The 17,938-nt window shown below is 32.0% G+C and overlaps 1 protein-coding gene across 2 annotated transcripts; it reads left to right on the top strand.

The window, feature by feature from the left end:
* The first annotated feature begins 4,925 nt into the window (after positions 1-4,925).
* LOC108196882 (sucrose nonfermenting 4-like protein) lies at positions 4,926-15,449 on the top strand. Of its 2 annotated transcripts, none has more exons than XM_064081572.1 (13): positions 4,926-5,563; positions 5,698-5,785; positions 8,570-8,752; positions 8,902-9,036; positions 9,185-9,244; positions 9,977-10,066; positions 10,797-10,931; positions 12,036-12,180; positions 12,253-12,426; positions 13,105-13,168; positions 13,283-13,352; positions 14,533-14,647; positions 15,046-15,449. In XM_064081572.1, the coding sequence occupies exons 1-13, from the start codon at positions 5,430-5,432 to the stop codon at positions 15,135-15,137; spliced, it is 1,485 nt and encodes a 494-aa protein (XP_063937642.1). In that variant the 5' UTR covers positions 4,926-5,429; the 3' UTR covers positions 15,138-15,449. The 2 variants fall into 2 exon arrangements, with proteins under 2 accessions (XP_063937642.1, XP_063937641.1); XM_064081571.1 differs by having other exon boundaries at positions 5,284-5,563; positions 12,024-12,180; positions 15,046-15,276.
* Positions 15,450-17,938: the final 2,489 nt, after the last annotated feature.

Below are 17,938 nucleotides of genomic sequence, written 5' to 3'. Positions count from 1 at the left end.
ATTTCGGAGTTTCAAAATAGATAATATATAATATAAGAGACCTATGTAAATTGTATCAAGACAGGGATGCAATGCATGATTAAATATTATGTTGGGCTGGGTCGTTTAAAAACTAATAAAACCCTAACCCAATCCATTTAATCCGCTTTTTATAATTTTTAACCCAGTAAATTTTCGGTTTTTTTTTTTTGGGTTGAGTTAGCGTCGGTTAAGGTCGGGTAGGGTCGGTTAGGTCAGGTTTTGAAACCCATGGGCACCCCTATCTTGGACGATACACATATATTATATTTTGATTTTATACGTGCATATATTTTATTCGTTCTTATAAGTCTACCGGATACAATGTTCGAATGAGCCAAGTCAAAAATATGATAAATAAAATTCAAATTTTCCTTATATAAAGCAATATATAAATTTTACATTTTTAATAAAATATTGTCTGAATAAAAGTTAATTAGCATCATAATTTATGCAGGTAATATATAATGCATGTTAGAGTATAAAACCATTTTATTTAACTTGAAAAGCATTTTTCTTATTGAATATTAAGTACATTAATAACCGTGTTAGATGTAACACGGAGCATTAGCATATATCCAAAGGTGTTGATTTGTGAAATTTCATATCCGATTTTAAAAAAATCATGCAAATTAAATAACATATGACTGGTTTTTATAGGTTTTTATAGTCAATACATTTTTATATTAACAATGTTGATACAAGTTTTTCGTAAAAATTTCAATAGTAAAACATTTGAATTTAAGCAAATGTTTACTCCTTTGATAAATTTGATTAGTCGGAGAAAATTTTCATTTATTGCAGTAAATGAATAATAATCCTAATGTAATTCGAACAAATTTTACGCTTTATTACAATTGTAGAGGATTCTATGACAGTCTCATTGTCTATTGTAGTCAATTTCTCATAAAAATATTATGCTAAAGGTGTTGATTTTGTCTAGTGATGGCAACGGGTTGGATCGGTTCGGATATTTGAGATATCCAAATCCAAATCCAAATTATTTTTAAAATCCAAATCCAAATCCAATCGGGTTTCATATATCAAATCCAAATCCAAATCCACGGGTTTCGGATCGGGTTCGGGTTTGTTCGAGTTTATCCAAAACCTGAATTCCGAAATTTATATAGTATTGTAAAAATATTATTTTTGATTTTTTCGCCCTTAAATTTCATTATATTTAACACTAAACTACTTTAATAATAAGGAATTACACATTAATAAAATCTTGAACCGTATTTAATAATTTCTAAACACAAATTTTCACTATATGGAGTATGAAATTTTAAAATAACTCATCCGTTAAACAAAAAAAGTCACTATAACCCAAGAATATATACATTCACACTCTACCTATATATATATATATATATATATATATATATATATATATATATATATATATAAAAACAAAATTTAGTAGATTTAAAAGTGAAAAAAAGTATATTAGTATACATATACATATACATATACATATACATATACATATACATAACATATATATATATATATGGATTTTTTTCGGGTTTCGGGTTTGTATCGGGTTTGGATTTCGGGTCGGGTTTCGATACGGAATACCTGGTATCCAAATCCAAATCCAAACTCGTTCGGGTCTAAAAATCAAATCCAAATCCAAATCCAAAATATCGGGTTCGGTAAGATCCATTCGGGTCGAAACGGTCGGGTATCCATTTGGATTGGTTTTTTCTGCCATCCCTAATTTTGTCATCAAGCGCACATATTTTTTCCTATCATATTTTTAAGCAATTTATCAATATGATTGTCGAAATGTTATGCATGCATAAGAGGCTCATTAATATATTGTTTAGTTAGTAAATTATGTTCAAGTAACTTTCTTAAACTACGAAATGATTATATTAATGGGGATACATATTAAATGCTTGACTTATTTATTGTGAAAAAATACAGCCAGAATTGGAAACACTAATACATGTCAAATCTGATATGCACGTGTTTTTATGAGTTTCATTCTTGCGAACATAATCCCCAAGCGGGATACTAACGCATTAGCTATAGCACTGCACGGGTCGATACACACAGCGCCTAGTATCCATCGTTTACGGCTAAACTACTTGTGTATCTAAGATTATAAATTCTAGAATGAATTCAATTCTGGCCACGGGAATTAAAAAAAGGATTTTTTTCGAACAAAAATAAGTAAAAAGGTCTTCTTTCTATTTTTCTATTAAATCTTTCGATCCCTTGCTTATACAAATATATGTATGTTTTAGAAAATTGACATGTGAATGAGAGTTATATAATAGGTAGAATAGTGAACCATTCTTCTTCCTTTTTAGAAAAGAAAAATAATTCAATATGTCCACTCCACGACAAGTAATATTGACTCGTCGACATCAATTTTCATAATAGGCTTTATGAACTTTGTTACAAGTGACTTAACACTAACATATAATGAGGTTGTTATAGAAAACTTTATCTAATCATATTTTTTTTACAAACTTAATGTATATATTATTTATCATCTTCATGAAAGCCTCCATAACCCCCCATACTTGGGCTATACGAGCCACAAATTCTTTAAAGACGAATTTCAACATTTAAAGACTTGGATCATGATAGATCAAACAAAATCCTGATTCATACAAGTCTCTTGTATCCACGCTTGGGGTACATGAGTTGCGAATTTTTTTGAAGGAGACTTTCAACATCGAAAAAAAAAAACTTGGATCCTAAGGGATTGGACAAAATCCTAATCCAATTTTTTGATTCTTGACGAGGTGTCAAATAACAAGTTCTTAGCTCCTCTTAAGCATCCAACATCGTATACAACATCTATCATTTTTTGTCTCATATTTTTCATAATCTTTTTTCATGATTTCAATAAACCTCCAAAATATTATTAATTAAATTGTCCCGATATAATTTATAAAAGAAAAAAATATGAATGGTAAAATAAATAAAAAGTATATTTAATGGGTGTTGGCCCTCATTTATCACAATTTGAAACATTAATGCCCAAATATCACGATTCGAAAAAAAACGTTATATTGTGTAACGTTTGTTGTAATTAAAAGAACAGAACACTATTCCATGTAGCATTTTGTTGGGATTAAAAAAACAAAACGCTACACGATGTAGAGTTTGTTGGGATTTATAAAACAGAATGCTATTCGTGAAGCGTTTTATTCGGGTTGAAAGAACAAACCGCTACATGATGTAGCTTTTCCTTCCGTTTTTTTTGACAGAAATACACTTGCTCGTATCGATAAAACGCCAATACTCCGAGGAGTTTATTTCATTCAAAAAAGCTTATCATCTAACCGAAAGACATGAAAATGTCTCCGGAAACTTAGACAATAAGACCTTAATGTCCGAAAAGAAAACGTCCCAACTTGTAAGATCACGCCACCTGAAACAAATACAATCCATTAATAACAAGATAATTAATAATAATAAATTTAATAATTCATTTCAAAAAAATAATAAATTTAATAATTAAAATCAGTATAGATTATCAAAAGATGGTACAAGAAGAAGAAATGATAAATATAAAATATTTTGACAAAAAGAAGATAATATAAAAAGAAAACAGAAAAATATATATCTAACCAAAGGGAGACCCTTTGGCTAGATATATAACAAGATAAATAATTACTAAAAATAATTAATAAAATAAGTATTAAAATAAACTATAATTTTCAAAAAATATCTAAAATTTTAAATAACAAATTAAGTTAAAAGTAATTAACAAGCCAACAAAATGGTACCAAATTGCCGATTATTAGGCCAAGAATATACGCCATCAATAATGGCCACCCATATACGGCACAAACAAAACCATTAATCACTACAAGTAAATATACACCAGTTAACAAATTGCATTAAACTCTAATCAATGAGAATTAAAGCATTTAGAGCATATATATTTAAAAACAATTATTCGAGAATAAATAAAATTCAAAATTAGCAACAATCAAGTGAGTCAACTTACCATTTAAAATTTAATTATGCAATTAATACTATTAAAGCCAATTCAATACAATAAAACATAGTAAGAAACTTACTTTTACGGAGCAAATCATGCAAAAAATTATTCAATAATAATTTTTTTCAAAAATACACTAATTGAAAGCACCATCTCATCATCACCACATTGTACCACCATAATCTCGTCATTGTAACTAACAACAACAACGATGAACAAATTCTAACCCTTTGAAGCTTAGAAAACACAATTGCAAATAAAACTTGGGACTTAAAAAAATTGATAAGAAGACAACATATTAAGCACATAATATACAGAATACGTGACAAAATTACGACATAAAACAACACCCACAACAATTGATAACCGCGCACAAATACAAGTTTACAGAGAAAATCTTAGTTTTTACATCGACATTTTTAAAACATAAAATATTATATATACTAAGAAAACAAATGGTCATATAAACATGTAAATTAAGAATTGGGAAGAGTACACCTTTGTTTTTGAATGTCGGAATCTTGACATGTGGATCCGTAAATGAGCTCGTCGAGACCAAAATATCTTCAAAATCAGATACGATTTTGAACAAGATACTATATGTTGGGTGTGTATGTATATGATTCGTCTCGAGTCGCGACTCACTGGTTAGAGTTTTGGTGAGCGATGAGAGAGCAAATTAACTTCTCAAGAAAAAATTGATCTTTCCTTCCGAAATTTAATATAATATAAATCTGATATTAATAAAAGATAGTTGATGCCATTATTTCTAACTATATTTTTTTTAATATTAACATTACTCGCATATTTTGTGAGATCGGGAACATTTTCTCTTAAAATCAAGAGCGTGAACGGGTGGGCATTCCAAATATGAGGTAAGCGCCTGAAGTTGTGGTTAAAAAGAGAATGCTTTGCTGCAGCTTCTGCTATTCCTATACGAAAAACGCCAAAAACAAAATTGATACTTTTACCACTAATATCACTCTTTCTCATGTACCAATACAAAACCATTATAAAAGTTAAGTTTTTCTAGGGTTATACACACACTCTCTCTGTTCTGTCTCATACTCAACCCCCCTTTTTTATAATCTCTCTCTCTCTGTTTTTTTTACACACAAATAGATTCACTCTATCCTCTCAAGTTCTTGTTTTTATAAAGTTTTACAATTCTGTTTTCTATTTTGCATTTTTAATTATAAACCATTTAAATCTATATATCTATATAAGGCTTGATTCTCTGACATGTGTTACAATTGACCAAGATATGATTTTGATCATTTGGGTATATAGTGATGTGTAAATGGGGATCTGGGTTGCATTTTAATTCCATGATTGTTAAGCTTTCTGGGTTCGTCTAGCAAATCTGAAATAGTTTTTTTTTCAAGAATTCTCTCTCTCTGTTTTTTTTTCCTTCCGGGTTTTCGAGTTTAATTGAAGGTGGTTAATGTTTCCTTCTGGTATGGATTTTGCCCGTGAAAGTGGTGGTGGTGGTGTTGCTACAGGGACAGTTCTTATCCCAACAAGATTTGTGTGGCCTTATGGTGGAAGAACTGTTTATCTCAGTGGTTCATTTACAGGGTGAGACTTTTGTATTAATCAAAATATTCAGTTTTACTTGTTTTTGTAGTTTTTAATGTGTTTGTGTAATTGTTATGTTTTGCTTTAGTTTTTTTTTTTATGTGGAATTGATTGTGATCCTAAATTTGTTAAAGGTGGTCTGAGCATTTTCAGATGTCCCCTGTTGAGGGTTGCCCTACAGTGTTCCAGACAATTTGCAGTTTACCGCCCGGTTTTCACCAGGTTTGTTTATGGTTCCAGTCCTTATTTTAGATGTAGTCTTCTAGTTTCTGGTTAACATGCTTGTTCTGGTCATTGGTTATGTGAATTTTATGCAGAGCAGTTGTATCATAGTAGAGGTGCCTGGATATGATTTTGTATAATTAACATGCCTGATATTTCTTCTCAAATGTTTGATTTCCCAAAAAATAAAAAGATAAGATGGTTTGGTGCGGTGATGGTAGATATAATAAATGCTTCATAAATTTATGATTTGATAGAGATATCAAGATAGACTGTTACGATCGGATCGAGGACACGTGTTTGATGATCCTTACTCACGGTCTAAGCTTCTAGCCATAATAGTAACGCATCTTTACTGCTAAAAATAATGCTGTAACCGTTCTTCAAAGACGTCATTTTCATTATCCTTTCATGAACTTAAACGTCAACGTTATTAATTTGCCTCGTCATCTGTAATTTGTAAGATTGCTCCTTTTTCGTTTATCAAGATTTTGTGTTGAACATGCACATGTTTGGTGTATTAGTTATGTTAGTTAACTGGTGTGTATATTTTGCTGGTCAATTCCTGATCATATTTTATTTAGGTAGAAACATTACAATTTTTAGGAATATTTTCATTATTTAGGTGTCTAGAAAGATGACAAATTCACAATTATTTGCTTAATCTAAGGAGGAAAACTCTAATACTCCTTCTATTTCAAATTACATGTCCACTTTCTAAAAAACACATAATTTAAGAAAAGTAAACTTTGAGAAAAAAGAGTTGTATTAAGTCATTAATTGAACATAATAGGTGGCATATGGTTGATCTTGGAAATTTAAATCAGAAATATGTGAAGGAGAGTTGATTTTGGAAATATAAATTTACATCGAAAATTGAAGTGGACAAGTATTTTGAAACGATTTTTTTTTCTTTCTAAAGTGGACATGTATTTTGAAACGGAGGGAGTACGTTATTTAGAACATATTTAATGCACTTAATTGAACAAGGTAGAGTTGTATATGTTTAATACACAAAATTCTAATTAATTAAACTTTCCGCCACTTAAGATTTTCCGCGGTGAATACAAGTAGAGGAGTTTCTTTTTTCACGTAATATAGTTTATGCATGTTTTTGTTAAAGCACCCTCTTGGCAAATTGAGAAATAGTAGCCCAGTGGTAGGCAACTTGGTATATATTTAATAAAAAAATTCTAATTAATTCAACTTTGCGCCACTTAAGATTTTATGTAATGAATCCAAGCAGAGGAGTCCCTTTTTAACGTAAAATAGTTTATGCATGGTTTTCTTAAAGCAACCTCTTGGCAAATTGAGGAATAATAGCCCATTGGTAGGCAACTTGGTGGTATATGTTTAATACACAAAATTCTAATTAATTAAACTTTACGCCACTTGAGATTTTCCATAATGAATCCAAGCAGAGGAGTCCCTTTTTTCACGTAAAATAGTTTATGCATGTTTTTTTAAAGCCTCTTGGCAAATTGAGGAATAGTAGCCCAGTGGTAGGCAACTACTTCCAGTTTGTAAATTTGTAAATAGGTCAACAGTTGATCCTTATTACCCTCCGGTTAAAATGACACCCTCTGTTTTGTAAATCAAAAGCTGGATTAAGCAGAGATTTCCCCCTCACAATCTGTTTATTGTTGCAAACTAAGTTTTTTAGTTGAATGTTATGTTACTCGTATCCAGTGCACAAAAAAAAATGTCTCTGGCAGAAAAATGTTTGCGATGTATGTATATTGATTTTCAAAAGATTAATTAGCCTTTAATAATTTTTTATATGATTTTGGATATTACCATGTAGCCAAGTCTAATAAATGTAATCCTTTTTCAAGAGGCTAAAGCATAAAACTTATCACAACATTACTGGATAGGAAAATGGACTTGCTTTTTTCAAAAAGTTACCTCCTGAACAGACAGAGCCAGGGGAATTAGGGGTTGCAGGGGGATTTTTTTTTTCTTTTAAACAAGTCATATACCTGAAATGTATAACTTTAGGTAATATATGTTCATACATTTGTAAATTAAAGATACCATAAGTGTGAATACTTTATTTTAAAATAGCTAAATTCTTAAACTCTTAAAATATTATCATATTTATAACTTGTATATATTTGAGGGAGCAGAGATTAAATTTTACAATATTTTGACCTTAAAAACACAAATGCATATATCTACATGTGTTTTAAACAATTTGGAAGTGATTTTATGACCCACTCGGATATAAAAATCTGTAAATTAGTAAACTGTTACCTCTTAGCTCCACCCCTGTTCCTGAATCTGATAAAATTTGGGATAAAAAGCCAATTAGAATATTTCATGAATACCAACTTTACCCATATTATGACGTTAATTAAATTGTTTGTCCTCCTTGTGCATCTACCTCTTCATAGTAGTATAAGGATAAAATAATTTATTGCCTTTCTTTGCCTTCAAATCAGGAACACACATATAAAACTTTCAATTAAATTGGAAACACACTGGAGAGGTTTTAATTTTTATAGTTACATTTCCTTTACTTTTCCATTCTTCCAATTTGAGTTCTTTTCTTTTCTCTCTGAACTTGGGAAACAAGTGTTAGTGCTGGTGAAAACTATAAAGAAGAAAAGACTGGACAAAGAAGAAGTTAACAGAAGTCTCAAGAATTGAAAGCTACATGTTCAATATAGCAGCATCTATATTTTAGTATATATGTTCTGCTTATAATTATGAATTTAATATGTTCAAGTTTATATCTTGTATCATCTTTCGAATCTCTTACATTGATAATTTATTTCCTCTCAGTACAAATTTATTGTTGATGGTGAATGGCGACATGACGAGCGCCAACCTTGTGTGAGCAGCAACTATGGAACAGTGAATACTGTCATGTTATCAAGAGATTCTGGTTATAATTCTGCAATCCTGAGTCCACAAATACCTTCTGGTTCTAGCATGGATGTTGATAATGCTGTCTTCCAGCGTTTGGTATTACACTCTTTTGCTGTTTCTTTTCCTAAGGATGTTATATTGCAGTCATCCACAACTCTCTTTCTTTCTCTCCACTATTTGAGTTAGATATGTGATGATGTTGATTTTTTGGGACCAATTTGGTTTCCATTTAATATAATTTGCAGATTAGAGTTTCTAATGATACGGCAAACGACGCTCTGCCTAGAATATCAGAAGCAGAAATACAGGTGTCCCGTCATCGCATATCTGCATTCTTGTCTACACATACAGCTTATGAGTTGCTTCCAGAGTCTGGCAAGGTTTGATAGTCTAATCTCAAATTTCCGTGTTAGTCAGATCACGAATTTTCATCTTATTAACCAAGTTTAAAGTTTAAGATTGCATATATCAGACACAGGAACACGGTTATTTCAATTTTTCCTCATCTATATGCGGTTCTTATTGCAGGTCATTGCACTAGATGTTGATTTGCCTGTAAAGCAAGCATTTCATATTTTGCATGAACAAGTATGTTCCGGTTATATCCTCTTCTTTTTTAAGTACTGGTAATATGTAGATGCATTTATAAGTAATACTGTATATCAGTCTTTTTCCCTTTCTCTCCTGGAATGACAGTATGACACACACACACACACACACACACATATTTGTTAATAATAAGAAAACAGACCTGTGTTGCTAAACAATTACAATCAACATGACCCAGTTTTTTTGTTTCACTAGAAAGAATCTATAAACACTCAAATTGTTTGCCATGGAAACCAGAATATAATGTACAAATGATATTTTGTGTGTAAATTTTGTATACGTATATCTTCTAGTGACTGTTGGCTTCTCCTATTATGGTGCTCTAGCAAACATTTATATGAAACCTGCAGTAACTTTTATATTTAGACTTACGGAGTAGTCCCTCTATTGTTTATAAATGGGCAGTAGTCCTATGGAACGTTGCTCCATATAGTTTAAGGTCTGAATTATAATCGCTTACTTATTCTGATTATGATTTAGCTCACTAATGAGGCCCATCATTCACCATCTTCGGCACTTAAATTTGAAATACTTCACTAGTTTATATGATAGAAAAGTTAATTCCTTTCATGTTCTTGTCGCGAAAAAGGCTCTTCTGAGTAATATTTTAGAAAGTATCTCATGAAGCCATCTGCTCTTTTAACTTCCCCACAATCTCACTTCCTTATATCAAGCTTTTGTACACTAGTCTTCTGATCAAGATGTTTACAGGGTATTACTGTTGCTCCTCTTTGGGACTTTGGCAAGGGAAAGTTTACCGGAGTACTTAGCGCACTGGATTTTATTTTGATTATGAGAGAGGTATGACCTGTGAAAATACAGTTTTTCTCGGTTTGAATTTAATATTAATTATTTAATCAAGTTACTCAATGGTTTTGTGACGATAAGTTTACCTAGAGCAGTATACCTTTTTTTGGAATACATAAACCTTTTTCTTATATAAATAGAGGAAATTATTTGAATTTTGGATCAATTTTTATGCAATGAAATGGTGATTACACATGTTCAAGATCTTAAGAGAAATTTATTAATTTTGTATGGTATGGCAAGATTACTATGCTCCCGGTGCAATTATTGACATGGCTTACTAGGTCAAAACGAGTATTTAATGACTATATGATAGCGACCGAGCACAATGCTGCTTGGGCATCTAATAACCTTTTAGTTTGTGTTTTTGTTTTACACTGTATGGTTATAGTGGTTCACACTTGATTTGGTTTTCTTAATAATGCATTAAAAAATGGGTTGCTCAAGCTGGTCTTTGTAGAGTTAGAAGGATAACTATTTTTTTTTGGAATTATGTTTCTTGTCTACCAAATGTGTATTTTAGCCTGCACCTTTTCAGCTTTGTATTGCTCGATAAACTTCTACTTGTATTTTGATTTTTATGGTCTGAATATTATTCAGGTGTTAGCGTTAAATATATCCTCACAATATAATATTTTTAAAGTCGTTTCATTAACTGTGACTGAAATAATATAGAGTTTAGATAGGTTATTACTAATTACTAAGCTATGTGCCCCTTTTGCAGCTTGGTGATCGGGGGTCCAACCTGACTGAGGAAGAACTTGAAACTCATACTATATCTGCTTGGAAACAAGCAAAATTATTTTTGAACAGACAAACTAATGAGCATCGCAGTGAGTTTCCTAGCCAACTTATCCAGGTGACTATCTTCATTCTTCAGGATGTTTCTTGTGCTTTGTCAAGTATTTTGCGTATTTAGATTTTAGACATGTACAAGTAATTTATAGATGGTAGTGAAGCTAGTGAGCCAATGATGACAGAGGTAATAGTGAGTGGTGTAGCCGCTTACCCGTTGGAGTATCCATCCAGCCGAAGTTGTCAATTTACTATGAAGTATCAACACTTACACACTTGTGACTTCTCAAGATAAGGGGATCACTTAAAAAGAATTAATTGAAGCTTATTGGGTGGGTCAATAGGTCGGTTTAGAGTTATTCCTGCTTAAGGTATTGTCATTGAATTTATACAATTTTGTGATTGATAAATGTAACTGTGATGCCTGAAGCCACTTCAGTTATGTCAGTAGACAGTCTTCTGCTGGGTGCTTCAGCTTCCCCTAATTATTATTGATAATTGTGCATTATATTCTTGTAAATGAAGCATGTGAGTGTAGTGAGAATGCTAGACTTGCTGCCTAGCTATCAGGTTCAACTGATATCATGATTGTTTTATCTTCTAGTGCGTATGCATATCTAAATTATGTGTTCACTTTCTGCATTCCAAAATAGTTGAACTTTCCTTTTTTATATTTTGTAAATATTATAATTTTTGTAAGAATTCTTACTATAAATAGATAAAATACATTAATATAAAAATCACTTTTCACAAGTTTAAGATATAATATTATAATTTTTTATATTTACTTTGCTATAAAATTTTAGGAAGCTAGAGACTTTCAGCTGCTCGCTGTAAGGCGAATAACTGGAGGCTAGGAAAAAGGCCACATTAGGTGCTTAAAATTTATTTTGTCGCCGATAATTAAGTTGAATTTGGACTTGTAAGCTATGTTAATTGACTTTTAAACTCCCAAGGATGAACAAACAGGCCTAAATTAGCCTTTGCAAGTTTGAATTTTTAACAGTATAGTTTTTCTCATGGAAGGACAAAACTATTTATATCCTATTTTGTTTCTCCGTGTAAGAACTCACCATGCGAACTTGTCAGCAGTCACATATCAAAGACAATTTAAGGAAGAAAATTGTTGAAATTTGTTCTAATGGCTGACCTATAGCTTTATGCACAGGCAGGGCCAGATGAGAATTTGAAAGATGTTGCTTCGAAGATTCTGCACACTGGTGTTGCTACAGTGCCCATCATTCACTCATCTTCAGAGGAAGGCTTATATCCGCAGTTGTTGTACCTTGCATCACTATCTGAAATACTCAAATGTAAGTATTTGTAAAACCTCCCAAGTTATGGTAGTTTTTTGCCTACTGACGACGGAATTTGCTAATTTTCAGGTCTATGCAGGTATTTTAGGAATTCTTCTGGATTGTTGCCTATTCTTCAGTTACCAATATGTGCAATTCCATTGGGCACTTGGGTCCCAAAAATTGGAGAGCCTAATCTACGACCATTAGCAATGTTGAGACCAAGTGCATCCCTAAATGCAGCATTAAATTTGTTAGTGCAAGGTGTGCTTATTGTTTAATTGTTTAATTAATTAATGATTGCTTGAACTGATGATAAATGGAGGATTGTTGGCTTGAAATAAGAGAACGCTGTGTCTCTTTGTTTTTTTAACTGTATATGGGCGAATTTTGGTCTGTTGGAAAAATGAGAAATACTTATTGTTATATAATATTCTGTCTGGAAAAAGTTTCAACAACAAAAATAAATCATCTAGCTGATCTGCCTGAATTTGTGTCATACTATGTAAGAAAGATAAATCTCAAACTTAAGTTGAACAAACCGACCTAAAATATATGATATTCTTACTCTTTAGGCTGTTGGTTTCATTTTGGCATTTTAATCAACACCATTAAAATAACAGAAAGAGGGATTATTAATTCCACGTGTAAAGCAGGTGTGCGAACCACAAGTGCCTGGTCACGTCCTTGCCCTTGTTACTGGTACCTGGCGATAACCAGGAACTGTTACGAATTTCAAATTGTATGGTTATCTGCTGTGCTGTCTGGAATTGGAGTCTTTCCTTTTTAATTGACAATTTTCACTTTTGTATATACCATCATATTCTTTTGCAAGACAAATGCCAAAATACGTCATGTAACAATAAACAAATTGGGGGTTGATGTGGGCCTGTTTATATTAAGTGACCTAGTGATTCTAACCTAAAGCTATTACATTTGCAGCTCAAGTTAGTTCGATCCCAATAGTGGATGACAATGACTCGCTATTGGATGTTTACTCGCGGAGGTAAATGCTAGACCATTATAGAACTTGATCTTTGTTGATGTCCACCGTGTTCAGAATTTGTTACCATGGGGAGGTAAATATGTTGATCTTAAGACCATCTTTCTCTTTTGGCAGTGATATTACCTCTTTAGCGAAAGATAAAGTTTATACACACATTAATCTGCAAGAAATGACCATTCATCAGGTGAGTTTTTATTCGAGTTTTTAAGGCCTGGCCATCTTCTTCGTGTTTTTTTTTTATGTTGATAGTATTTAAGCAGTGTTCTCTATATTTATGAGCTTCAACAGACTTGACATTACATGCCATCAATAAAAAGAAAGACATGACAGTGTGCTCACGGTCGCGGGGAGGGGGGTGGGGGATAGTTTTTATAGTGACATGGTTGCTCTAGAGCTAGTAACCTTCACCGTGGGCTGCTAATCTCCTCTCGAATTCAATTGGAGGTCCATTTCAATTACTAACGTAAATTATAGCCTCTATCCTCCTAGGGGTGACCTCAGAATGCAAGTTTCAGAAAACATTCATTACTATAACGCTCAATAGTCATGTGATATATAATTTAGCACTCAAAAAAGAAACATTAAAATGTGATATTTTCTCTCTCTAGAATGATACTGTGATTAGCATGTTCCAAGGAGATTTCAGATATTTATCTTTTCTATATAATTATATTCAATTGTATATCCACCTAAACATATATCAAGACAGGTCAGGTATGTCCTTTAAAAGCTGGACTGGTTGGCTGTTATTATGGATTGCATTAATATGCTGTTATGGATTTTAATCAGAATATGGCTATACTTTATTATTCTCCCATACCTACTGAAGGGTGCTACTAAATCAAGCTGCAAAAGATTTATGCTGTTAGCTAGGACCAGCCTTATCAAAACTAGCTTTAGTCATTGTAGTAATCAGATGTGAAATTGATTTCGCTTGTAAATATTATACTAGAAGAGGAAATTTTCAAATACCAGTTACTGTTTTATTCCTTTTAACAGAAGTGATATACCAGGGAAGAAGGATATCAACATACTGGGTCAAATGAATAAATAGAAGGCAAACTATATTCGAGCCACCTCTGAATCGAAGCTGTTTATATGGATCATATTAATAAATTATTATTATATTATAATACGTAACAGCTATATGTGGATGGCCTGTTTATCATCTGGTAGTTGAGTTTGTTTTCTACAGTCTGAATAAACAAACCGGATGCTGAAGACTAGTTATTATGTGGCCTTTATTTCTTGTAATTTTTATTGTATGCGATTTTTCTATATTACAGTGTCAACATAATCCATCTCTTGCTTCCGCCTTTTAAGTCTTATTTTTTCACATTAATTTAAGTTTTATTTCTTTCTAGGCTTTGCAGCTAGGACAAGAACCATACTCTCCTTTTGGTAGCAGCAGCCAAAGATGTCACATGTGTTTGCGTTCTGATTCACTACATAAGGTGATGGAACGCTTGGCAACACCAGGTTATCTCTTTTTCTTTGCCATCTCATGGTCTTTATGTTGGTTCACTCTATTGACGCAATTACGTTTCATTTGCGTTAATTTCGTATCTCAAATCTGGACAAATATTAGCCGACTCATTATTCAAGGTTACTGTAAATGTTGTGCGGTAATATCTTAGTATTGCTTTCATATTCAGTTCTCTTGGAACTAAATAATCAGATGTAGGAGTAAAATAAGAAGTATGTTGCTAGAGTGTGGTCCTGTTGTGAAACATACATTTCAGTGTTGGTCAGTTTAGACCAGAATTTGTCCTGGTACTCTGTGAGCTAGTGTTTTTTTTTAGACTTTAGGTTTGTTTCAACCAGTCTTTTCTTTTGTTAGATCATCTCTTCGCTAAACTCTGATATCTTGTTTTTAGGCGTGAGACGACTTATCATTGTGGAGGCTGGGAGCAAGCGTGTAGAAGGTATCATTTCACTGAGGGATGTTGTCAGGTTCCTTGTTGGTTAAGAGGCTGCAGTTTGAGGAAAGCGCGGTGTTTCTGCTACAATTCTTTCAAAGATATACAATTGGATAATTTGGTTGGCCTCATACTCGATGATCTGATTTTTAGGATACTAGGCTCAGAGAAGAGACTTGTAAATTTAAGTATCGGAGCTCAATGGAACGTATCGGTCTTTCTTTGCCTTTTTACCAAATTTACTTGTGCCGAAATTGTAAACTGCCTTTTTCGTAAAAGGTTTGTAACCTGTTTTACATTTTCAAAGCAGCTACTCACAAGATAGTAAAATAAGGAATGGGGAATGACAATGTTTAGAATCATCTTGTGGTTGAAAATGTTTTGATGTGATCTTGTTTTTTGCAAATCTTGTGTCACCGGAAATTTTCAGAGTCTGGAATCCGGATTGCACATTTGTGCAGACCTTTGTTGTGCTGAACCTACGGGTGTTGATCCAGTTTATCGTTTTTTTCGGGTGATAAGGCCCCAAATATCACTACCGGAAAAGATAATCTCAAATATCATTTTGAAATCCAAAACAATCTGTTAGATTGTGTAGATTGTGTAGGGTTCATCTGTTTTTCACTTTTTAACACCAGCTCGTCTAGTTTTAAAGCCCTAAATGCCCTAAATGCCATTTCGCAGGAAGAACCTTTCATTTTGTTAAATTATTTTAAAAAGAAATGAATGAAGGACTCTTTCATATAGTGTTTCATTCTAGAATATCATAACGTATTACATTTTGTTATATTGAAACTCTCAAAATGTCATCTCATGTAGAGTTGCATTCTAAAATTTCACATCATATTACATTTTGTTATGTTTATGTTTTTTTTTTTTTGAAAAATCCAAACACCGGATTAACATCTGAGGCCTTTTTTTTTTCTAACGGGAGAATTCCCTGGGATCAAGATCAAGAGTAAGATTTGTGAAATCCTGGTGCAAGTAACTTTCAGTATCACTGAAATTTGTTATTTAGTTAACACTGACATATTGGTATGAATATTATGCAACAAACAAGCAAGTATAACGTTGTTTTGTAGTAAAGTATAATGGTTTGCTATATTGATTGGCTATATGAATTACATAAAATCGATTATTTTAACCGGATTCAATATTCTCGCAGCCCAACCGGTCCGACGATAGTGATTCATTCACCCTCACAGATCACAGGCATATCTACTTGTATATATCCAATCCAATATCCAATATATATTAAAAATGAAGAAAATATTACGTGTATAAAGAGTTTGGAATAGTCTATAAAACTCAGATCGACTACATAATCAAAACCGTTGCATGGTATTGATAGATGCTCATTTTTGAGAAGCCGCGCGTTGCGGCGGCCTATAAAAATTATATTAATTATTCAATATTAATATTTGTAAAATAAAATAATTTTGTGGCTGTTTATAAAACTATATTAACGTTTCAAAATTAATATTTGTAGAATAAAATAAATTTTGTATTATAAAAATCTTGATGTAATACCAGTACTAATATATAAAATTACAAAATTGGACTATAATTCATGGTGAAAAAATGAAAAAAAAAATTATACAGATAATTAACAATTTAAAGCACGACGAATATATCTTAATTTTATTTGTGTTTTCATTGAAAAGTAATCATGTTCTTACAGTGTCACCTTCCACCAATTTTTTTGGATTGATTGTGCACAAAACATCTAATTTAAATCCGTGAGGTTGTAGTATTGAGAGAGATGAGATTGTGTTTAGATGATCCAAAACTTTACGATTATAGAGGTATTTATTGGTGCAGAGAGACTTGTGTGCTACTCTTTCTCGTAATTAAATAATCTGAAACAAAATCAGATTAAAACTTTCAAGCTACTATATTCCGTAAATAATCTGAAACAAAATCAGATTCTGAAACTTGTTTCTAATATATTGGAAACTAAAAAAGGTAGTTCTAATTTTTGATATTTTTCATCCAAAAATTCCAGAAAATTAGAAAAATAGAACGGAACGATCTACACGCCCCTCGCTTCTCCACCATATTTTCCTGTATACAAAGTAAATCATATAAAAATTAACAAAAACAAACATATCCGAGGAACAAAACAAATATTATAAAAGAATAACCAACAAACATACATATCCGATGAACAAAACAAATATTATAAAAGAATAACCAACAAACATACATCACTAATAGTTAATTTATTGAAATCATCCATCAATATCATGTCAAGACTATATTATCTTTTCCCCTGTTTCAATTTGTCGACTCCCATATGGCGATCTATAACTACCTTTGCTTGCAACGATCTTTATTTTTTTAATACTATATAAACAGCCTTCACTTATCGTTGCAGAAGAACGGCACCACCGAGTTAGAAATCAAGCAATAGAACTATCACGAGAGAGAGAGTTGGGGTTTTGACAGAGAGGAGGTTGTGTTTAGATGATCCAAAATCCTACAATCTATAGGAGTATTTATAGGTGCAGAGAGACTTGTGTGTTACTCTTTCCAATAATTAAATGATTTGAAACAGAATCAGATTAAAACTTTCAAACTACTATATGCCATAAATAATTTGAACTACCGAGTTAGAAATCAAGCAATAGAACTATCACGAGAGAGAGAGTTGGGGTTTTGACAGAGAGGAGGTTGTGTTTAGATGATCCAAAATCCTACAATCTATAGGAGTATTTATAGGTGCAGAGAGACTTGTGTGTTACTCTTTCCAATAATTAAATGATTTGAAACAGAATCAGATTAAAACTTTCAAGCTACTATATACCATAAATAATTTGAACTACCAAGTTAGAAATCAAGCAATAGAACT

This window comes from Daucus carota, chromosome 7 (genome assembly GCF_001625215.2).
Source record: "Daucus carota subsp. sativus chromosome 7, DH1 v3.0, whole genome shotgun sequence".
NCBI lineage: Eukaryota > Viridiplantae > Streptophyta > Magnoliopsida > Apiales > Apiaceae > Daucus > Daucus carota.
This window is presented reverse-complemented; position numbering and strand designations above follow the sequence as displayed.

What these genes read in the sequence shown, in the direction of transcription:
- LOC108196882 (XM_064081571.1), top strand. Translation starts at nt 5,430, where the DNA reads ATGTTTCCTTCTGGTATGGATTTTGCCCGTGAAAGTGGTGGTGGTGGT. An exon ending in CTCAGTGGTTCATTTACAGG is followed by an intron (nt 5,564 to 5,697) that starts GTGAGACTTTTG and finishes AATTTGTTAAAG; the next exon opens with GTGGTCTGAGCATTTTCAGA. An exon ending in ATTAAATTTGTTAGTGCAAG is followed by an intron (nt 12,427 to 13,104) that starts GTGTGCTTATTG and finishes TTACATTTGCAG; the next exon opens with CTCAAGTTAGTTCGATCCCA.